The sequence below is a fragment of the Pseudorca crassidens genome, chromosome 2, assembly GCF_039906515.1.
Source record: "Pseudorca crassidens isolate mPseCra1 chromosome 2, mPseCra1.hap1, whole genome shotgun sequence".
Taxonomy (NCBI): Eukaryota; Metazoa; Chordata; class Mammalia; order Artiodactyla; family Delphinidae; genus Pseudorca; species Pseudorca crassidens.
Window position 1 is genome coordinate 125,481,042 of NC_090297.1, and position 24,798 is coordinate 125,505,839.

Consider the following 24,798-nt stretch of genomic DNA (forward strand, 5'->3'; position numbering starts at 1 on the left):
GAAGAGCTAACACCCATCCTTCTCAAAGTCTTCCAAAAAACTGCAGAGGAAGGAACAATCCCAAACTCATTCTATGAGGCCACCATCACCCTGATACCAAAACCAGACAAAGATTCTACAAAAAAAGAAAATTACAGACCAATATCACTGATGAATATAGATGCAAAAGTCCTCAACAAAATACTAGCAAACAGAATCCAACAACACATTAAAAGGATCATACACCATGGTCAAGTGGGATTTATCCCAGGGATGCAAGGATTCTTCAATATATGCAAATCAATCAATGAGATACACCATATTAACAAATTGAAGAAGAAAAATCATATGATCATCTCAATAGATGCAGAAAAGGATTTTGACAAAATTCAACACCCATTTATGATAAAAACTCTCTGGAAAGTGGGCATAGAGGGAACCTACCTCAACATAATAAAGGCCATATATGACAAACCCACAGCAAACATCATCCTCAATGGTGAAAAACTGAAAGCATTTACTCTAAGATCAAGAACAAGACCAGGATGTCCACTCTCACCACTATTATTCAACATAGTTTTGGAAGTCCTACCTATGGCAATCAGAGAAGAAAAAGAAATAAAAGGAATACAAATTGGAAGAGAAGAAGTAAAACTGTCACTGTTTGCAGATGACATGATACTATACATAGAGAATCCTAAAGATGCCACCAGAAAACTACTAGAGCTAATCAATGAATTTGGTAAAGTTGCAGGATACAAATTAATGCACAGAAATCTCTTGCATTCCTATACACTAATGATGAAAAATCTGAAAGAGAAATTAAGGATACACTCCCACTTACCATTGCAACAAAAAGAATAAAATACCTAGGAATATACCTACCTAGGGAGACAAAAGACCTGTATGCAGAAAACTATAAGATACTGATGAAAGAAATTAAAGATGATACCAACAGATGGAGAGATATACCATGTTCCTGGATTGGAAGAATCAATATTGTGAAAATGACTATACTACTCAAAGCAATCTACAGATTCAATGCAATCCCTATCAAATTACCAATGGCATTTTTTACAGAACTACAAAAAAAAAATCTTAAAATTTGTATGGAGACACAGAAGACCCCGAATAGCCAAAACAGTATTGAGGGAAAAAAATGTAGCTGGAGGAATCAGACTCCCTGACTTCAGACTGTACTACAAAGCTACAGTAATCAAGACAATATGGTACTGGCACTAAAACAGAGACATAGATCAATGGAACAAGATAGAAAGCCCAGAGATAAACCCACGCACCTATGGTCAACTAATGTGTGACAAAGGAGGCAAGGATATACAATGGAGAAAAGATAGTCTCTTCAATAAGTGGTGCTGGGAAAACTGGACAGCTACAGGTAAAAGAATGAAATTAGAACACTCCCTAACACCATACACAAAAATAAACTCAAAATGTATTAGAGATCTAAATGTAAGACCGGACACTCTAAAACTCTTAGAAGAAAACATAGGAAGAACACTCTTTGACATAAATCACAGCAAGATCTTTTTTGATCCACCTCCTAGAGTAATGGAAATAAAAATTAACAAATGATACCTAATGAAACTTCAAAGTTTTTGCACAGCAAAGGAAACCATAAACAAGACGAAAAGACAATCCTCAGAATGGGACAAAATATTTGCAAATGAATCAACGGACAAAGGATTAATCTCTAAAATATATAAATAGCTCATGCAGCTCAATATTAAAAAAACAAACAACCCAATCCAAAACTGGGCAGAAGACCTAAATAGACATTTCTCCAAAGAAGACATACAGATGGCCAAGAGGCACATGAAAAGATGCTCAACATCACTAATTATTAGAGAAATGCAAATCAAAACTACAATGAGGTATCACCTCACACCAGTTAGAATGGGCATCATCAGAAAATCTACAAACAACAAATGCTGGAGAAGGTGTGGAGAAAAGGGAACCCTCTTGCACTGTTGGTGGGAATGTAAATTGATACAGCCACTATGGAGAACAGTATGGAGGTTCCTTAAAAAACTAAAAATAGAATTACCATATGATCCAGCAATCTCACTACAGGGCATATACCCAGAGAAAACCATAGTTCAAAAAGAGGCATGTGGGACTTCCCTGGTGACGCAGTGGTTAAGAATCTGCCTGCCAATGTAGAGTACATGGGTTCGAGCCCTGGTCAGGGAAGATCCCACATGTCGTGGAGCAACTAAGCCCGTGTGCCACAACTACTGAGCCTGTGTGCCACAACTACTGAAGCCCGTGTGCCTAGATCCTGTGCTCCACAGCAAGAGAAGCCACTGCAATGAGAAGCCCGTGCACTGCAGTGAAGAGTAGCCCCCATTCACCACAACTAGAGAAAGCCTGTGCACAGCAACGAAGACCCAATGTACCCATAAATAAATAAATAAATTTACAGAATAAAGTTGAAAAAAAAAGACACATGCACCCCAATGTTCACTGTAGCACTATTTACAATAGCCAGGTCATGGAAGCAACCTAAACGCCCATCAACAGACTAATGGATAAAGAAGATGTGGTACATATATATAATGGAATATTACTCAGCCATAAAAAGGAACGAAATTGGGTCATTTGTTGAGACGTGGATGGATCTAGAGACTGTCTTATAGAGTGAAGCAAGTCAGAAAGAGAAAAACAAATATCGTATATTAACGCATATATGTGGAACTTAGAAATATGGTACAGATGAACCGGTTTGCAGTGCAGAAATTGAGACACAGATGTAGAGAACAAATGTATGAACACCGAGGGGGGAAAGCGGCATGGGGGTGGGGGTGGTGATGTGATGATTTGGGAGATTGGGATTCACATGTACACACTGACGTGTATAAATGGATGGCTAATAAGAACCTGCTGTGTAAAAAAATACATAAAATAAAAGTCAAAAATTTTTAAATAGAGAATTATAAGTGAAATATATATAAAAAACACATAAGATAATTTTCAAATAATTGAATGAATGATTTTAATTGTTACTATACTACTAAAAGATTAATTGTGAACATATTGAAACAAATAAATTTGCATTGGCGTAATTATACTGAGTGAGGATTACTAATGAGACAGTTTGGGGAAAATTTTTCAATGCTTTAATTCTTTTCATTCCAAAGCATTTTCTTTTACCTTTCATCTACAATAAAACACGCATGTTTTATATTTGATTTTGCAACCTATATAACATGAGGTATGAAATATAAATAGCTACTTAGAGGAAGCATTTATGAAATACATTTTTGGCAAATCTGATTTTGACTTTGTAATCAAAACAAAAAGTTTAAAACTCTTAACCGAAAAGATGAGAAATAGACAGGAAAGACTATTATGCTAGAGCACAAAAAGTCCTTGTTTAGCTTCTCGCTAGAATAAATTCTTTATACTAGGGCAGCCTTTTATTTCATAGTTTTTCAATTCTGTTCATTTCCTGCTTAGTCCATAGTCAGCTCTGTGATTTGTTTACCCTTGTCATGATGAGCTAATTATTTGCCAAGAGGCTCTGAGTATTTTTTTTTCAAATGTAAAATGGTGCGTACAAGCTTTGGAAAAGGGAAGTTACATAAAGAGCCACTTTGGTCACCCATTAGGGTGCTTGTTCATGAAATCCTCCCTTGTTATTTATTTTCTTGGACAGCTCTTTTCCCCTCCATTTAATAAACTTAGTGAACAGTTCAGTGTGCATTTAAAGATTCAGAACATTCTTTATTCTTATAGCTTCTAGAACATCCTAGAAGCTATCATTTAGGCAGTGGGCAAATTAGAGTGCTGATGTTTTGTGAAGAGCCTGGTTTCATCGCACAGGGCGTGCAAGTCTCTTTCATAGGAGAGCTCATAGTTTTTAGATTTACAAGAATTATTATATTAGCCCTTACAATTTGTTTCAGGTATTTATCATATACTCAAAGAAGTATCTATATAAGCCCAAAATACCCAGATGCAAAGTGAAAAATGTAATTGACTACATGATGTCAAGCATTGGAATGTTTTGAAAAAATATTTTTTCATATAAAGAATTTGGCAACACTTAGATGCAAAGAGCTATCTCTGGTGGAAAAGTTATTTATTTACTTGCTCGTTTATTTATTTATTACTTGGAGAGTTGGCTTACCAGCAGACAGCTGGATATTATAGAACTAATTTCGTTGTATAGTACTCATGATGCAACTCACACATTTAAATTGTGAGAATATAAATCAAAGAATAATATTAAGATTCCCTCTGAAACAAACTTTTAAAGGTAATGGACCAAAACAGCTTCAGAAATCTTACTGGACAAAAAAATTTGCTCAAACAGTTCATTATAATCAAACAGTTCAGCATGTACTGGCTACAGAGTTTCTAAAATTTTAGCCTCAAATTGAAATTCGTTTAGTGATAAAAAGTTTTAAAATGATTAAGTACAGCTGCAGATATTTTATTTACTGGTTTAAAAACATATTCCTATTAAATACATTTCTAAAAGGAATGTTCTTGTAAGCATTTTTATGAATCACAGTTTGTCTATCCTGCCAAAAGGGTTACCCGTCATTGCCCTACGTAACGCTGTACACCTGGGGTTGGGGTGCAACTGGAAGTAATTTGGAAACACTATGCTACAACTTGGCATTTATGTCAGCTGCTTCCAGTTTATGGATGGAAGGCCACCATGAGACTTCCACACTAAATACAGTAACATCTTTCCTTGCCAGGACTCAGATTTCCAATTATCTCCTAACTAAGGCATAGCCAAGAATTAAAAAAGCAACAAGGTTCCTGGACAACCAAAATAAATATTACATAATCCATGAATGAAAGCTCAGGGTCTTTACCTGTAGACAATACCAGAGACTCTTTACCTGTAGACAATACCAGAGACAGTAATGTAGTTTGTTTGCTCTTAGACTGAACGCAGTTCTAACATTTGTGGATCTTTGTAAAGTCTCCAAGTAGAGTGGAAGTAATGGTTTAGAAAGGGATTCGAATTTTCCTCCTTACTCTTCTGTTTTAAAAGAAGTCTGGGAAAGTATAACATTTAGAAAGATTTGCATCCAAAGTGATTAAAAGAAAGTATCTTACACTTAAAGAAGGAAACCTCAAACTATCTGGAAAACATTCTTATCCAAAACAACTCATTCGTTATGTCCTCCTGGACAACTGAAGTTTTCTATGCAATTTTAGTTCATTTTGTCATCTAAATTCCATCGTGGAGTTTTATTTCATTTGAGTGGAAATAAAATGATGAGCACTATATAAAGCCAAGGTCTTCATTCAATCTAAGCTTCTGGAAACAAAATTTAATGCCTGCAATATAAACAGCCATGAAAGAACCACAGCAATAACACTCTCCTTATTGTGTGCAACTATGTGCCAAAAACCTTAACATATATTATGACTAACCCTTGCAATAACTTTAGATGGGAGGAATTGCTATCCCCATTTTATAGATATAAAACCGAGAGTTAGAGATAAAGGAAATTTTCTAGGTAAACTTAGGATTCAAACCCAGGTCATTCTGGCTCTAAAGCCAGCATTCTTTCCATGGCTACCTTTTTCTTCTAGCTGATGACAGTAGGTCTCCAAATCTTTAGTGGGGCTCAAGGATTAATTCCCAGATAAGGAAGATTGCTGTCTAGGTTGGATCATTCACTGATTAGATCAAGCAGCCACACAGGCAAGAATTGAGTCTGCTCTCAAGACACTTATATTGTTTCAACCTCTCACCATTCATCTCTCAAATATCTACCTCTGAGATAAAGGAATCTGGCTTCTCTTGTAGCTGACTCAGCATGTAGTTAATTTATTTCCACTCCTGAAAAAATAGTTCAAACCATAGAAGGAAGCTATGGGTGAGGATGAGTGTCAGACATGAAGGAGGAGGAGATGTTTTATTCTCAGAGAGGACATGATAAAATGAATAGAAGCCTTGTCTTATTTTTTATTTTTATTTTTCACTGCAAAGGACACTTTTTAGCTGTTTACTAGATTCGCATCTCATTTCTAAGATAACATTTGACTTTCCCCATCAATCTGTGCTTACCTTTCTCAGACTCATGAAACCAGGGGCAATAACCAAGTGACGAATGGAAGTGGTGGGAGCATTTTAAACAATTGCTCATAAGTAATTCTGGCCATAGGGGAGTGTAGGGACAAATAAACAGTAAAGGAAGGGGGATAACTGTTGCAAGGTTCATTCCCTGTGCAAACAGCTTAGCTAGAATACAAAGTCCACAACGCTTACCTCCTCCCACACCTGAAAGAGAACCTGCATGGGACATTCTGAGGGTTCTCCCCTCGTGCATTGTGTTGCTGAATTCCTGATGCAGTAATCTGGAATCCTTATAAGTAGGTGATTCTTCACTATGTCACTATGCCATTGCATGCTACCTCACCCAGAGTCTTGCCAAAGTGCCTTTTTAAGATGCCTGAAATTACAGTTAATGCTTCATTGTTTTTCCTCAAGCCAAATATTGAGTGATAATACTAATAGTCCTGGGGAGGTTAGTTCATTGACTTATTATCAGTCATTTATATGTTGTCAGAATGAGTTTGATAACAATTTACATAGGCAACAATAAATATAAAAGTCACTTTCTAATCCCTATATTGTCAAATAAATATTAAATTATTTGAGCATATTTTAAAATTTTTAATTGAGATATAATTGACATATAACATTAGAATTTGAACACATTTTGATTGAAGAATTACCTTTACCATCATAGCTAATATTTATCAAGTGCTTATTATATGTCACGCATTGTTCTAATATTTCATGACAACAAAACCTATATGAGGTAAGTGTAATTACTATCCCCATTTTATAGATGAGAAAGATGAGGCACAGAGAGGTTAAGTAACTTTTCAAAAGTCACACAGCTAATAAGTGTCTCAGCCAGGATTTGCACCAGGCATCTAGTTCCAGAACCTACATTGTAAACCACTCTCCTACCCAGTTCCTCTCTTCAAAGGTGTAACGGCTGGAACACATGGGAAAAAGAAGATTTGTGAATCATGAAGGGTTAAAATTTATTTTTATATGTTATTATACCAATATCTATTACAATATGGATAATTTTCTTATATCAGTTCCTAGCAGAACTCTGCTCTGCTTAATGTGGTCTGAACATCAACATAATGGAAATAATCAGAACAATATCAACATGGGTACTTACCATCCTGTGGCTTTTATCACCACCATCTTCATGATCTTCACCATCATTGTTATCATCATCATCATTATCATTATTTATTGAGGGCTTACCAGGTTCCAGGCACCATGTTTAGTTTGTTACCTTAAGTGATCTCATTTGATCCTCAAAGTAATCTTATGAAGGGTTAAAATTATAATTGTTCTCATTTTATAGATGAGAAAACTGAGGCTCAGAGAGGCTAAGGTCATAGAACCAGAAATTGTAAAGCTGGAATTTGAATTTAAGTCTGCCTTCAAAGCTTATGTTCTTAAGTACTTTACTATGTCCAAAATTTTAATACTACTTCTACTACCACCGTCACCACCAAATATCACTGATTAAGTGCCATCTATGTGCCAGGCTAGTCCTATGTTGCTATTTCGAACTATGTCTCATGAGCCAAATCCAGTCAGCTGCCTGTTTTTGTAAATAAAGTTTTATTGGGACACAGCCATGTGCATCCATTTACATATCGTCTATGGCTGCTTTTGTACTAAAGAGTAGAGTTGAGTAGTTGCAACAGAGATTCCATAGCTCACAAAGCCCAAAATATTTACTAGCTCTTCACAGAAAAGTATGCAGACCCCTGCCTTAACCCCTCTTGCAATATATGTATTATTATTCTCATTTTGCAGAGGAACATATTGGAGTTCATAAAGATTAGGTAACTTGCCCATCCAACTATTAAAAAACAAGAACCTACCAAAAAACTGAGGTCCAGATGACCCCAGAACTTTTTCATTTTCCTCTCTGAAATCTGCGAAGGCAGCAACTTTTATAATTACCAGTTGTAGGAAAGGAGATTTCTCTAACTTGGTCAACAATATGGTTTAAAATGTTTGACACAGGTGGTAAAGAGTTGTAACTTTTCCCTTCTCAGAGGGATGTTAAATTCCTCTTACCTTCTGAGAATTTACTGTACTTAATTCCTTGAGGATGGATGCTTAAGGGCTTGTCTGCCTTATTTTTAAAGTGAACTTTCATGATGTCTCCAACTTCAGCATATAAAGTAGGCCCAAGAAGTCCTATGAAAACAAGGATTTAAAATATGTCTGTGTTCAGGATTACCAAGACAGAGCTGCTAAGCAAGAAAAACATGCAGAAAACCCCACGGTTGATTGCCGTCATTCCTCTCAGTCCTGAGGTTGACCTGTTTATCTTCAATCTAGAAGGCTTTGCCAGCTCATTAACTCTATATTACATGCAGGCAGATAAGGATGGGAAGGTAGAAACACTTGGCTTGGGCCCAAAGCTAGTTAAGAGAGTAGAAGAAATAGTTCTGACCATGTCCACCCCATTCTGATCCACTGTCATTCCTGGGGAGACTACCATCTTGGGTCAAGAAAGATGTTCATTTTCATTTATACAGGGTAATGTAAGAAGGGTGACTGGCTACTTTAGATCTCTCTGAAGGGGAGACCTCAGAGACCTAAATGAAGTCAGGGAGCAGATCAGACTGTTCTCTGGTCCTGAGGCAAATTCAAAGTCCCTGAGGCAGGAGCTTGATGTATCCAAAGAACAGTCAGACAGTGTGGCCAGAGTGAGAAAAGTTGGGGGTGGAGAGGGCAGATCACCCTCTATGGGCCATGGTAAGGACTCTGGATTTTCTTCTAAGTGAAATGGGAAATCACTGGAGCTTTGTGCAACAGAGAGACATGGTCTGATATGTTTTAAAAGTTCAATCTACTGGGCATATGCCCAGGGAAAATCATAATTCAAATAGACACATGCACCCCAATGTTCATTGCAGCACTATTTGCAAGAGCCAGGACATGGAAACAACCTAAATGTCCATTGACAGATGAATGGATAAAGAAGATGTGGTACATATATACAATGGAATATTACTCAGCCATAAAAAGGAACGAAATTGGGTCATTTGTAGAGACATGGATGGACCTAGAGACTGTCATACAGAGTAAGGCAGAAAGAGAAAAACAAATATCATATATTAATGCATATATGTGGAATCTAGTAAAACGGTACCGATGAACCAGTTTGCAGGGCAGAAATAGAGACAGATGTAGAGAACAAACGTGTGGACACCAAGGGGGGAAAGCGGGTGTGTGTGTGTGTGTGTGTGTGATGAATTGGGAGATTGACATATATACACTAATATGTATAAAATAGATAACTAATAAGAACCTGCTGTATAAATAAATAAATAATTTTAAAAAGTTCATCCTAGCTGCTGTGTACAAAATATTCTGTGTAGTGACAAGAGTGGAAGCAGAACAGGTGGTGTAAACGAGAGACAACAGTGTATTGGGCCAGCATGTGTAGCAATGAAGTGGGGAGAAGAGGTTGGATTCTGGACATTTCAACAGTAGAGCCAGCAAATTTGCTGAGGAGTTGGATGTGGCACTTGAGAGAGAGAAGTCAAGGATGACACCAAGGTTTTTGATCTGAGCAACTGGATAAATAATGTTATCAGTTACTTTGATGGGGACACAGCGGGTTGAGCAGGTTAGGGTGCAGAAATCAAGAGTGAGGTTTCACTTACTACATCCCAGGCACTGTGCTAGGCTCTGGGGCCACACGGATAAATAAGGCACCATCCCTGTCCTTAAGGAGATCACAAGCTCGTTTAGAGATAGACATTCGGTAGGAGCTACTGCTGAGATACGGGCCAAGTGCTACGGGAGCAGAGAGGATGAAGGACCAGTTCTGTCTGCAGAGTTAAGGGAAGAGTTGATATTTGAGTAAGGTTTTTGAAGAATCATATATTAGAATTTCCCAAAGTGTAGTCCTCGGATGCTCTGCATCAGAATCAGTGAGGGTCTAACTAAAAGGCAGACTCCCAAGTAAATACTATCTCAGCCTCAATGAACCTGAGTCTCTGGAGGTGGGGTTTGGGAACGTGCATTTTAGATGTGTACCCCTGAGTAATTCTGATGTCCTCCAAAGCTTGAGAACCTGTCACCAAAAGCTCTCTTCCAGACAATTGACTGTTCTCACTTCCAAGCCATCCATAAGCTCTCATGGGGTTGGTTTCTGCCCATTAGGAATCACAGGAACAGGAAAGGGAAGTTACAGTAGTCATGGAGTTCAACTGGCATTTGTTTGCAGTGGCGATCATTATAAACGTCCCTCTTGATATATTTGAGCACTCTAAGTCCTTACATTAAACCTCCCAATACATCTTTAAGGTAGATAGTAAGAGCTTTATTTTATAGATGAGGAAACTGAGCCTCAGAGAATTTAAATATCTTGCCCAATATTATACAGCTAATTAGAGGCAGAGCCATGATTTAAACTTAAATCTGTGTGATTCTAGATACTGAGCTTTTAGCCACCTCTTGGTATTGCAGCCCCCCACCTTGTAGTTATTCATTCATTCAACAAATATTGAGTGCTCACTTTATCCTAGGTGTTAGAATTGCAATGGTGAGTAAAATAGATGTACCCCCTGCCTTCATAGAGCTTAGAAAATAGAAGGAAAGACAGATTTTAACAAATGATCACACAAATATTGAATTACAAACTGTGGTTCATATTATGAAAGAAAAGTACAGGATTCTCTTAAGAGCATTTGACAGAAGCATCTAGTCTAATCTTAGAAGCAGGGAGGTAATCAGGGTTGGGAAATGCTTCCCTGAGGAAGTGATGCATTAACTGAAGTCCAAAGGCAAAGAGGCAAAGGGATAGACAAGGGCATTCCAGGGAGTGGGTTTAGCATGTGCGAAGGCCCTGAGGTGCCAGAAAACTTGGCCTATTCAGAGAACTGACAGCCATGGGAAGGTAGAGCTTAGTAGGTAAGAGAGATAGGCAGAAAGTGAAGCCAAAGGCATGATCAGAGGTCCAGTCACATAGGGCCTTGTAGGCCTCTTAGACTTTTGCGTTTTAACCTAAGAGTATCTGGAAGCAGGGATGTGACATGAACCACATATTGGTTTTTAAGCCTCTGATCTGGGGAGAAACCAGAGTGAATGTTGAGAGAATAGATGGAAGGCTCCAGGAGAGAGATGTTGGTGACTTGGCTTAGTTTAAGGTTAGGGCAATGGAGATAATAAGGAGAGAACGTATTAGAGAGCTATTTAGGAAATCAAGTTGTCAGGACTTGATGGGTTGAACATGGAGTGGAGGATGAGGGAGATCAAGTTGGCATGGATGGCTGGTGACGTTCTGGCTTGGAAGGCTGGGTGGATGAGGGTGCCATTCTCTGAAACGGAGGATGTTGTGGGAGGGTTTTGTTTGGTGGGTGTGGCAGGCAGGATAATGGCCTCCCAGAGATGTCCCTGACTTAATCCCTGGGACCCATGGATATGCTACCTTATATGGCAAAATGGATTCTGTGGGTGTGATTAAGTTAAAGATGTTGAGACGGGGAGAGTTTCCTGGATTATCCAGGTGGACCCAATGTAATCATAAAATCTCTCATAAAAGGGATGCAGGAGTGTCTGAGTTAGCAATTGGAAGATGCTGCCTGCTGGCTTTGAAGACGGAGGAAGGGGCCATGAGCCCATGAGTGCAGGTGGCTTCTAGTAACTGGAAAAGGCAAGGAAACGATTCTCCCCTAGAGCCTCTAGAAGGAATAGAGCTCTACGAACACCTTGATTTTAACCCAGTGAAACTCATTTTGGACTTCTGGCCTCAAGAGCGCTAAGATAATACATTTGTGTTGTTTTATGCCCCTAAGTTTGTGGTAACGTGTTACAGCAATAGAACACTAATTTCCTATTAGCATTGATAAAATGTGATCTCTGAGATAGAGGTCCTATCTTTCCCCAACTCCTATCTTTCCACCCACTTATTCCTTTCACTGAACTCCAGTCCTAGAGTTTATATTGACCTTGTGCCTGAAGCTTTTTGTTTGTGTGTTCTTATGTTAGTTCTGCACAGGACCATGGAGGCCACATAGTTTAATCCTCATTATAGAGATGGTTACAAAGCCTGGGAAGTGGGTGCGGAGAGTGACTGGGTGGCATTGCTGGGTGTAGAACTCAGTTCTCTGGACTCTTGAACCAAAGCTTTCTTTAGCACCTTCTGCAGGGCGGGTCAGATCCCCCACTTTCCTGGAACAGTCCCAAAGTCCACACCATTTTTGACTCCTGGCCACATCTGACTCCACTGGCTGACCCCTCTCTTCTGGCTGCCACCCTCAGTCCTAGCTCCCAGCAGAAGTCCCCACTGGCTACTCCCACCGCCCAGAATGCCCCTGAGCCCAATCAGATGCTGACTGCTGTCACATTGTCCACTGCATTTTGTTGCCGTGGTTGCCTTGCTTGGTCGATTTGTTTGTTGGCATCACATGGCTGCAAATGCCAGATGCCCAGAATAAGTCTTCTAAGTGATTTCACCTCTTACTGCAATGAGTTCTTTGCAATATTTATTTAGCCTCCCTATCTGCTTCTTCAGAATTAAAGCAAAACAAAGGGATGTTCTTATAAATACAAACCAAATACCTTCATGCATGTAGGCAAACACATGGCTGAACGTTGTTTGAGCTGCTGTTTAGTTCCTCCATTAGCCAGATGGCCTAAGACCTTTTCCACCCTCTCCTCAGTGCCCAAAGCCAAATTGGGGGAAGGAGTAGCCTGTCTTGAGATCCCAGGAAGTTAGCACAGCATGTACCCAATTTCTTGCAGTTTTGGAGTTGGAAAGGACTACAGGAGGTCAGCTAATGCAATCCCCTGCTCTCAGGTGAATAATGTGTTGCAGAATACAGGGCAGCCCATTGTTGCTGTTAATATAAAACCCCTTTGGGGACAAACATTTCATAATCTTACTGTAAAATACACAGAGACTCAAAACTAGCCATTTTAGAGCCCAAGACAGGATTTCTGAAAATGAGCCTGGCCCCTCCGCCTGTCCACATGTCCACAAACCTCACTGGACAGGTGTCTCGTCAGACCTCCAGTCCTGTAGCCTTAGCCCCACCTGTAATTACAATAACTTCTGGGCTCATGCTGCAGAAATGGGGCACATGGCTAGAATCATACCCCCCAGATGGGTGGAGCAGGAAATAAGCAAAAGGTACAAAGAACACAGAACTAGGCAATGGAATGGGGAAGGCCACATAGTCAGTGACAGTGTTCACACCAGATCTTATTAAAAATCTGAGACTTTTCCTTTACATCAGGTTTGCCTCCTAGTATCAATTATTATAGGGTTACAGAGCTGAATAAGACACCACCCCTGTGCTCCAAGGTTCATAATTAAGCAACCTTAGGAGTTCAGGAAGAGGTTGCATGAAAATGAATGTTAAAATGCCTCAGAGTTCACATAAAACAAATATGTTATGAGATACACTGGGGTTGACAAAGGTAATATTTTAAGTGTACCAGGCTTAAACATAAATCAACTATCAAGGTCTACTTCTAACTTATGAGGTTGAATCAGGAAATCACTACAAAATTAATCAGCTCCAAGGATTTTGGTCACAGTCTTCTCCTCTTCAAAAATGAGCACAGGGAACTCTACCTAATAAACTGTGGTAACCTAAATGGGAGGGAAGTCCAAAAGGGAGGGGCTATCTGTATGTGTATGGCTGATTCCTTTAGTTGTGCAGTGGAGGCTAACACAACATTGTAAAGCAACCATACTCCAATAAAAATTAATTTTAAAAAATGATTGATGACTCTGTATCACCTAAAACAGCAGTCCCCAACCATTTTGGCACCAGGGACCGGTTTTGTGGAAGACAGTTTTTCCACGGACCAGGGCAGGGGATGGTTTGGGGATGATTCAAGCGCATTACATTTATTGTGCACTTTATTTCTATTATTATTACACTGTAATATATACTGAAATAATTATACAACTCACCATAATGCAGAATCAGTGGGAGCCCTGCACTTGTTTTCCTGCAACTAGATGGTCCCATCTGGGGGTGTTGGGAGACAGTGACACCTGAAGTGTGCTGCTTATGTCCGGTCTACTTCGTAAGATGCAGTTTAATTGTCACTTGCCACTCACTGATAGGGTTTTGAGATGAGTCTGCAGGAAATTGATTTATTATGGTCTCTGGGCAGTCAGACCTCTCTGCTAATGATAATCGGTATTTGCAGCCACTCCCCAGTGCTAGCATCATCGCCTCAGCTCCACCTCAGATCATCAGGCATTAGATTCTCATAAGCAGCGCGCAACCTAGATCCCTCGCTGCACAGTTCACAGTAGGGTTCGCGCTCCTATGAGAATCTAATGATCTGACAGGAGGCGGAACTCAGGCGGTAATGTGAGCAATGGGGTGTGGCTGTAAATACAGATGAAACTTCTCTGGCTCCCTGCTCACCTCTTGCTGTGCAGCCCGGTTCCTAACAGGCCACAGACTGGTACCCGTCTGTGGCCTGGGGGTGGGGGACACCTGACCTAAAAGGCAGTCTGCAGGCTGGCACTGGTCCTTCTATCCCTTACTGCACTCAGCACAATGGCTGACACAGCACATTCAAATTCAGTGAACTTGGCAAAAGTCACAAAAAGGAGAGCTCTGAATCTCTGCCCAATTCCTCTTTTTCCAGGCCTAATGAATATGTTTCCCAGCTCGTCTTCCCTTTACCCACTCACAACTTAATTTAATTAAATAGTTCTTAAATATCTACTGTACATACTAAGCTTGAAGCTGGATCTATAAAAATGAATAGACTACAGAGTCTGTAGAGGACAGGAGATCCTTTAATTTCCTGACCAAAATGACAAACTTAATTTTATTAGTAACCTTATTAATAAAAGCTTACTCACCTGATCCCTTGCCAGGCTCCCCACCCAGCCCCCCATGAAGGTTAGTATCTCTTCCACCTCAGGCTGATCCAACCCAGCTTTGAATCACATCACTTCCTGTTTCTTCTGAGTCTGGCTCCATCAGTTATTCTCCCTCAGATGTTTTTATCCTCTCCTTTTCTATTGGATTCTTCCCTTGAGCACTTAGATATTTTAAGTCACTGTCCTTTTTTAAATAAAACTCTTAAAATGTCCTTAAACCCCTCATTCCCTCCCAGAACTACCCTATTTCTCCTCCCATTTGGAGCCAAGTTTCAGGAAAGAGTTATCTATGTAAGTTCCTCCTACTTACATTTCCTCACCTTCCATTCACTTCCATTCCATCTCCGTTAGCAGGGGAAGTGGCACCAGGGAAACAAGGTAAAGAGAGAGTTTCAAGAAGGGGGAGCATTACATGTCCTAGTAATATCAAGTGGGAAAATAACTGGAAAGAAACCATTGGTCTGGCATCTAAGAGGTCATGGGGCCCCTTTTAGGAGAGTAATTTGATATGATAGTGAATGAAATGTACCAATCACACAGGAAATTGGTAGTGAAGGAAAGGGGAGAAAAGGCAGACAGAGTCAAGGGGAGACTTTTTTTTGAGACCGGATGTTAATTTGAACATAAGTTGTGTTCTGTTTTTTGTTGAGGATTTTTGACGGAAGGGAAGTCTCCATTTAAGGAAAGATTGAAGATAAAGGGAGATCTGAGGAGGAGGCAGAACAAGATGGAATGAATAAAAGATAGAAGGACGAGTCTGGGGAAGATGACAGGTCTTCACCTGGTTGGGGGGAAGGATGAGTGAATTACTGACTAGGGGACCTAACTGGAGGAAGTTCTCTCTTAACGGCCTTTATCAGTTCTGTGAACTATGTTACCATATTTACCATATTTATGATCCCAGAAACCCATTCAGCCTACTTTCCTTAATTAAAAAAGAGGTGAGGAAAAAAAGAGATTTTTTCTCTAAAAATTATAGCTGTTATATACATCACACTGAATAAAACAGAAGAGATGGGAAAGATAGATGCAAAAGAATCAGCCATATACAGTTCCTTTAAATGAGTCTTGGGACCCAGCAAATCATCATTTGCTAAGGCTCATCTGTGCTCATTAAACTAGACCATAAGCTCCAGGAAGGCAGGAGATGTGTCTCTCTTGTCCAGCGTGGCATCCATAGTGCCTAGTTCAATTGAGCACCCACAGCAGGTGTTCAATAATAGTTTGTTAGATGAGTGAATAAAAATGCAAACACTTAGAAGTTTTGTTTAGTTTTTTTTTTAATCACAGTCAAAACCAGCTGGCTTCATGGGCATGAGACCCATGAAATTGCACAGGGCCCCATGCTCAGAGGGGCCCCTAGTTTGGCTTAATGCTTTGCTTTTCTCAATTCTCAATACTATGAATAAGACCTCTACCAATTATCTAGCCAAAATAACAAAAACACACATTTCTATAAAATATCACTAAGTGAATATTTTAGATATATATGAATATCAAATTATCCATAGAGCTTTATCTTTAAAATTGAAAAATATATTTCAGGCTGACCTGAAGTTGTGGATCGTGGTTTTTCTTTCTGAAAAAATGCTTCATACTCTCTGTAGACAGTTTTCTTAAAGGAGGTTGCAGAAGTATTCGAACTGGAAATAAAATAAATTTGAAAGGCTTACATGACATCTACTTCGCACATGACAACAAAAGATATCTCTCATGTCCTCAGACTTTTACTAGAAATAACAGTATTTTTAACTGCAGTTTAGAAGCCCAAGGTCTTATAAATATGAACAGTAAGCGAAGTTAATAAAATAATTATTGGCGTCTTCAAGAATATTCTGTTGTGATAACCATTCTTTCACAAATTTAGTCTGTCCTAACCAATCCTGTTACTCAGAATCAATTTTCTAAAATAGAACCCAAGATGATAGTGTGAACCCAAACTTTAGGCTTAGATTTTAAATGATTAAAGACATCACCAAATCCTTTATGAATAAATATGTGAGCTGTTTTTCAACTCATCAATCAAATACAGTCTTATGTGACTGGGGAACATTGTAAAGAACAATTGATTTGGTGGACTCTGTTTCTCGCTGAGAAGTTGAAGATAGCTAATGGAGTCAAGACCCTGAGATTCATATAGGAAACAAACAAATGAAAAAACTAAGTCTCAGAAAGTTTAAGTAACTTGCCCAAGGAGAATCAGTTGATAATGGCAAAGCCAGGATTCAAAAACCATTGTACAGTCATCCCTTGGTATCTGTGGGAGGTTGGTTCAGGATGACCCTGGAGCCAAAATCTGTAGATGTTCAAGTCCCTTATATAAAACAGACTAGTACAGTTATCCCCCTGTATCTGTGGGTTCCATATCCACAGGTACCAAGGGATGACTGTTTTCATGGTTAAAAATTCAGAGAGAGGGCAGCAGGGAGAGTACTGGGATACTTTCCCATCTTTTCCTTCAGTGTCTCTAAAGATGGGCACATGATTCCTATCCTTGTCTTAAACTCAAAGATGAAGGAAAGATAATTAGGGGAAATTTCTTACCAATGTCTAAACCAGTTGCCCATATTGGCTTTGTTATGCTTCCTAATCCAGAGAGTGGCCCCACTATAATTAGGGTGTAACAGAGAGGGATACTAATCACATTTGCCATGATGTCTATGTAGCACAGAAGCTAAGAGAACTGGTTGTAGATTCAGAGTGTCTGAGTTTGAATCCTGTGTCTACCCCCTTGTTAACTATATAACCTTGAAAAGTTTATTTAATCAATTTGTGCCTCTGTTTCTATCATTGTGAGCTGGGACTGATAGTAAAATCTCCCTCACAGAACTGTTACAAGTTTTAAATAAGTTAATACCTACAAAAGGTTTAGAGCTGGCACATTGTAAATATTCAATGCGTGTTAGCTAGTAGTATTTTAAAAATATAATGAAAATTGGATTTGAGCTTTTAGGTTTTCCCGGAGAGCAGAAAAATCTGTAATTGTAGTCATTCTCATAATTTTAAAATGTAAGATACAAGAACTGTGTTAATATTTGGAAACAGGATTAAAGGAGGCATGAGTAAGTATTTTTGGAATGGCTAGCTATTGAAGGTGGTGGGTTCTCAGTCACTGGAAGCTTTCAAGTAGAAACTAGACAACTATTTGCTAGGGGTATTGGTGCTTTGGGTGTGGGGAAAAGTAAGAAGTTAAAACATGAAAGTTGAAAATGAATTAAACAACCTCATAGAGTTTTTAGAGCCCAAGAACCCTAGGATTCTGTATGTTAGTTTGTGTCCCTAATGTGAAGGTCCATTTTTATTTATCTGTGGTGGTAATTTTGTGTGTTTAGTTTTATGTACAGTTGAAACGTAGCTCCCGTCCCTAACCTTAGATCTTTAAATACAGGAGTATAGGTGACAGTAAAAAATCTTTACTAAGAAAAATTAGTCTTTTATGTGGAGTAATTTTAATAGAGGTGTGTTTCCTAATATGTTTCCCTGTGTATATTATGTGTGCATACTGAGGTATATTTATTTTAATTTGAACAATTGAATTGCTATTGGAAAATAATTTGTCTGAAAGTTAAAGATGACATGAATTCAAACAATATGCATGATGAATTTTCCATTTATGAGGACTATTTAAGGATGATTTATTCATAATAAAATCATATAAAGCTAGAACACGAGAAAAAATACATATGTATTTTTTTCAATATCTGTTACTATATACATGTGATTGAACATGTTTCCTTAGGGAAATTTTCAAAACCATTCACTTCAGCCCCAGAGCAAGAATGAAAGATATATTTCACCTCTAAAAGGCACTGTCCTGCCAATATTACATGAAATAAGGAAAGATCTTTGCTTTGTGCTAAAATACACTTTAGCAAAGGATGGAGTTGTCTATGTTGATTTCTTTATAGTGAGTATCATTAGCTCTAGATGTAGGACAATCTATAACAAGTTCTTAGTTTAAACAGCCAGATACAAGGTTAGACTTTTCACATAAAAGTACTAGAAAGAAATGACATGATTTGAGGTTCAAAAATATGGACAGTTGGTCTGGATTATCACTGTATGGTTTTGACTGAGTAATTGATACCAGAGGAACAACTCTTCCCAGAATTCTGGAAACTCAGCCACAGAGAGGATAGGATGACCAATCATGGCTTCCTATGTGAATTCACCATATGAATCAGGGTTTTGCCCTATGTGATTCTGCCTCCAAAATTCTGCTTGTTATTCTTGTTGTTAATTACAGAAGAAAGAACAAACTCTAAAGCATAAGCACAGTGTGACACAGGAAAGCCAGCAACCAAGTTAGTGTTCTACCCAAGAGCAGGACAATTAATGTTGGAAAGACTGCTACTTCCTTTGGGGTTTCAGTCAGGAGCAGTTCTCTAAGGGTGTGGGTGTGACCTAGATTATCACCTTGAAATACAATATTTTAAATGTATTTAAATGTACAATATTTAAATAAGAAGTCCCTCCATTTTTGTACAAAAAAAAAAAGGGGGTCTTCTTATTATTACAAGACCAAGATGCAATGCCCTCCAAAATAACCCAATTACAAAGAAAAGGTTTTGAAAGGGTAATGTTATACACTAAAAGGCTTAAAACATTACAATATCTTCTTGGCAGATTGCTTTGGTTTCGAAAGTGTAAAAGAGGAACACATCGTTCACGATTGCTTAAACTGTGATGTTAAGTTACAAAAAAACTTAAGTCACACTAAGAGGTTTACCATGAAAAGAAATAAAAACATAACGAACTGGAAATATTGAGTAGAACCTATGATTTGTTTAATTTCTGTGAAGTCTTATTTTTAACCTTTCAATTAGGAAAAATAGTTTGCAACTCAAATAGAGTTTTATTATTTAACCCCCCTCTAAGTCACATATGCCTTTTAATAGTGACTCTATCAAAATAGCCAGAGTAGACCATATCCCAGGGAGTGATTAAGAATGAGAGAAAAATGAAGAGTCACACGAAGCAGAAAAAAGGTACAAGAACAACAATGTTGCATTTTTATGAACTGATGATGTTTTGAAAGTCATTTATAAGAAAACAACAAAATTATAGCAGTTGTTATCGAATAACCTGCTTATAATAAAGTATACAGTGTACACCTTTAGTTTTAGAAGATGAAGTTATGTGGACATGGAATAAATAATATGTAGCTAGAAGTTTAATAAAATACTAGACTACTAAAAATCTGGAACAGGAGTGAAGAGGTAGGTACCTGGTGCTTTTGAATCAATCAATATATTAAATCAACTATCAGTCATACTAACAAAACTGTATTAACAGCAAACTTGAAACAGCATCTAGCCAAACACTATTTTCTATATCCTCAGAATGATAAACTTGTATTATTGGAGGCAAAATGAGCATCCACCAAGCTTATTTTATTCATTATGCTCTTCTATTAATTGTATTTACCTACCTGAAGTAAAAAAAAAAAGCAATGCAATTGCAAAGGGAATGCTCTCTAAAAGAAATAGATTGTCCTCCCTGGAGAAGCCCACCGGTCGCCATGCCTGCCTTACCTAAGGTATGTGGACTCGGGGCGATAGTTCCAGCTGATGCTCTGAGCAGCCACGTAGAACTGCCTTAGCCGCGCTGCTTCAGCCCCTAGGCTCCCCCAGCCTGCCCAGCTGGAGCCCAGGACCACGAGGACCCAGAGGCAACGGCAAGCTGGGAACATGGTTCCTTTCCTGCCTCTGCCTCAGCCGATTGCGCCCGGCTTGGCCGGGCTTGGCCGCTGTCGGGACTGCAGTGAGCGCCGCGCCGCTGCGGGTGGCAGTGTCCTCCTCCTCTACAGCTCCCCCAGGCGTCGCGGCAGCTGCAGCCCGCGCTGTCCCCACCTCCTGGGGCCTTTCCAGGCTGGGGTTGACTAGGTCACTGCTCCAGATGACAGGAGGTATTAGGGAGGGCAACCAGGTTAGTGACTGTTTTACTACCAGTGGAGAAAGGACAGCAGTCAGCGGCTCTAGCAGGCAGGGCAGTGCTCAGCGATTCATGAGACGGGGCAACACTGTCCCCCCCCAGCTTCCATCTGCTGACCCCACGGCTCAGTAGCCCCTCATCAGACCCCGCCGCCATAAACACTGCCTGGGGCAGAGTTCACACTTACCAGGCGCTCTGCAATTCCCAGGGCAGTGGGACCCAAATCCCTTCACCACACTGCTCTCCTTCTGATCTGAGGAAGAGGGCCCTATGCCCTGTTACTGGGCACAGAAATATTGTATTTTCAGGTGGTGAAGAAGCAAGGGGATGGTCACGTGAATGGGGCCTGCTGGCCTGGCCCACTTTACTGACTTCTATCCATGCACAGTTCTGTCTTTTAAAAAATATATATGTATATTGAAATATAGTTGATTCAATGTTGTGTAAGTTTCAGGTATACAGCAAAGTGATTCATATTTGTGAATATATATATACATATATGAATATATATATACATATAATTTTTAGATTATTTTCCACTATAGGTTATTATAAAATATTGAGTAGAGTTCCCTGTGCTATACAGTAGGTCCTTGTCGTTTACCTATTTTATATATAGTAGTGTGTATATGTTAATCCCAAACTCCTAATTTATTGCTCCCCCCTTTCCCCTTTGGTAACCATAAGTTTGTTTTCTATGTCTTTGAGTCTATTTCTGTTCTGTAAGTAAGTTCCTTTGTATCATTTTTTTAGATTCCACATATAAGCAATATATGATATTTGTCCTTCTCTGTTGCCCAGTTCTGTCTTGATAAGGGCCTGTGGCCACCTAGGCAGTGACAGAGGAGAGGGCTTAAAGAGCTTCACTGAGAGAATCAGACCAGATTTCAATCCCACTTACTAGCTGTGTTCTCTTGGATACGTTACACAACCTCTCTGGAGCTCAATTCTGACACCTGCAAAACAGGGATGATAATAATAGTTTTTTCAGATCGGGTGGTTGGGAGGATAAAAGAACACTGTGAAGTATATAATTCCTAGCAGTTGGAAAGCACACAGCACGTGTTGATTACTATGATTATATTTTCCTGCCTCCAGGGCCCTTTATGTATCTCGGAGGATCTTGCTATTTCACGTGGCCTTAAGATATGATTTTGCTATTTATAGAGAATCTGAAAATTATCTTGTCTGAAGCATCATTATGACTTATCCCGGGTCCCCTGAATCTACATGCCTCCAAGCTTCTATGATTTGTCTCAACAGATTCAATAAATTGTAATGTAGCACCTCACATGAGATCTCTATGATGTCTTCAGTCTCCTCAACATAAGGTCTCCGTCTTTGCTTCTTGGCCGATATTATTTGATCAACTCAGACTGTCCACTCCCTAAAGTCCAATCAGAGTTCTATCTCCTTGATTCTGGGCCAACTTGACTTTTCCATTTTATGAATTCCTACCACATGCTTCAAATAACATACTGATGTTGACTACTCTCTATCACTTTGTATTGGTGTCTATTGTGTCCCCAACTAGATGATAAGCTATTCAAGAACAGGAACGGTGAATGCCTTATCCTTCTGTATCTATAGTATCAGTGGTTCGCAAAGCTGATAAACCATCAGAATTCCCTGGGACGATTTTACAAAAGGCAGATTCTGACTCAGGAGACAGAGTGATAATCATCGTCCTATAACACAGAGCCTAGTGATTGGCATAAAGTAAGCAGTCAGAGATGCTATGTACAGTATAGGAGTGAAACTTTTTAAAAGCAATGTGTCCCTAAATCCCAAGGTTACTACCAAAATTTTTTTTAACATCTTTATTGGAGTATAATTGCTTTACAATGGTGTGTTAGTTTCTGCTTTACAACAAAATGAATCAGTTATATATATACATATGTTCCTATATCTCTTCCCTCTTGCATCTCCCTCCCTCCCCCCTCCCTATCCCACCCCTCCAGGCGGTCACAAAGCACCGAGCTGATCTCCCTGTGCTATGCGGCTGCTTCCCACTAGCTATCTACCGTACGTTTGGTAGTATATATATGTCCATGCCTCTCTCGCGCTTTGTCACAGCTTACCCTTCCCCCTCCCCATATCCTCAAGTCCATTCTCTAGTAGGTCTGTGTCTTTATTCCTGTTTTACCCCTAGGTTCTTCATGACATTTTTTTTCTTAAATTCCATATATATGTGTTAGCATACGGTATTTGTCTCTCTCTTTCTGACTTACTTCACTCTGTATGACAAGACTCTAGGCCTATCCACCTCATTACACATAGCTCATTTTCATTTTTTTTTATGGCGAGTAATATTCCATTGTATATATGTGCCACATCTTCTTTATCCATTCATCTGATGATGGACACTTAGGTTGTTTCCATCTCCGGGCTATTGTAAATAGAGCTGCAATGAACATTTTGGTACATGACTCTTTTTGAATTATGGTTTTCTCAGGGTATATGCCCAGTAGTGGGATTGCTGGGTCGTATGGTAGTTCTATTTGTAGTTTTTTAAGGAACCTCCATACTGTTCTCCATGGTGGCTGTACCAATTCACATTCCCACCAGCAGTGCAAGAGGGTTCCCTTTTCTCCACACCCTCTCCAGCATTTATTGTTTCTAGATTTTTTGATGATGGCCATTCTGACTGGTGTGAGATGATATCTCATTGTAGTTTTGATTTGCATTTCCCTAATGATTAATGATGTTGAGCATTCTTTCACGTGTTTGTTGGCAGTCTGTATGACTACCAAAATTCTTGCAAAATCTTGTAACCTTTAGTTAGACTTTCATCATTTTTATTTGCATGTTTTATTTGCATTTTTATTTGCATGTTTACTTAGTCTGTGTGACATGTTCATTGCCTCACATTTCACAGAGAGGACAACTATATTGTTTGGCTCTATAATTTTTGTATCAGTTTCAGACAACTACTGTGTAACTTTCAATAACCTATTTATTAAGCATGTGAATTAAAGAACGTGTAAAACACACTCAGGTGATGAAGACATTTTTCTGCTTCTCTGATTTTCTTGTGTGTTTATGGTGGTGGTAAGATACATATTTGCTCACTGAAGGGTTGAGCTTGTCATTGGGACTACTGTGATTGTGCATTACATTCATGTATGAAAAGTGACGGACACAGATCTTATTCAACAAAATGTCAAATAATAGAACATGGCATTTGGGGGAATCCTTTTAATTAGACATTCGAGTATTGGTCTTTGGGTCGTCTGGGGGAGAATGACCGGTGGAGGGAAGGTCTACAGTGACATGTACCTTCCTGTCTCGATCCTTAGTCTTCTGCAGCCTCTGGTGCCATCCAGAGGCTCCTCTTGAAGCCTCGCAGCAGAGGTCTAAAAGCCTTCACAAACAGCAAGCAGTGAAGACCCAGGAAATCCTACAGAAATTCCCTCAAGTCAGAGAGGCCTCCTGCCTTCCAGCAAAGTAGAGGATGATTTCCTCCAATCCAAAAATAAAGAGGCATTCTTATTTTTCTGCAGTCTGGTCTTCTGGTGAGTCAGATGCTCCAGGCTCTAGTTAATTAGTATCTCAAGAGACAGCGGGGGCAAAGCCCACAGACGACGGCAGAAACATTCAGTCCCAGCTTCTGAGGCTTGTGTTGGAGGAAGAGGAACTGGAGCAGGAAGGGGTGGTGGGTGGAGAGTTGGGGCTTGTGATACAGTCCTTCTGCTCTGGTCCACAGCTAATCTAAAGGAAATTCCATGCCCTTTATTCACAAGTATTTACAGAAAACTGCGGCAACTAAGCTACAGTTATAGTCAAGTCTGTCGGGAAGGCTGATGTTCAAAATTAGGATTCTGTGGAGGTTCAGTGAGGTGACCAAGAGAAGGACGGGTCTCTGAAAATGAGACAAAAAATTAAAATAATTATATTTTCCCAAAAAAGATAAAAGAAAGCTCTCATCCTATGTACCCCCTAAGGCTTAGTATAATCTTTTTCTAGATTCCAG

At 39.3% G+C, this 24,798-nt stretch overlaps 2 protein-coding genes across 5 annotated transcripts in view; both read right to left on the reverse strand.

Moving 5' to 3' along the window:
* Positions 1 to 20,684, reverse strand: part of F5 (coagulation factor V) — an 85,931-nt gene extending 65,247 nt beyond the window's left edge. For all 3 annotated transcript variants that reach the window (XM_067728589.1, XM_067728588.1, XM_067728590.1), the window contains exons 1-3: positions 20,426 to 20,684; positions 16,443 to 16,534; positions 8,093 to 8,215 (exon numbers count right to left, since the gene is read on the reverse strand). In XM_067728589.1, coding sequence (XP_067584690.1) covers positions 8,093 to 8,215; positions 16,443 to 16,534; positions 20,426 to 20,583 — 373 coding nt within the window. In that variant the 5' untranslated portion in view covers positions 20,584 to 20,684. The remainder of the gene's footprint in view (positions 1 to 8,092; positions 8,216 to 16,442; positions 16,535 to 20,425) is intronic.
* A 3,324-nt stretch (positions 20,685 to 24,008) lies between these two features.
* The window catches only part of SELP (selectin P), a 42,589-nt gene continuing 41,799 nt past the window's right edge, over positions 24,009 to 24,798 (reverse strand). For both annotated transcript variants that reach the window (XM_067728592.1, XM_067728591.1), the window contains one exon: positions 24,009 to 24,687. The gene's annotated coding sequence lies outside the window, so the exon portion shown is untranslated. The remainder of the gene's footprint in view (positions 24,688 to 24,798) is intronic.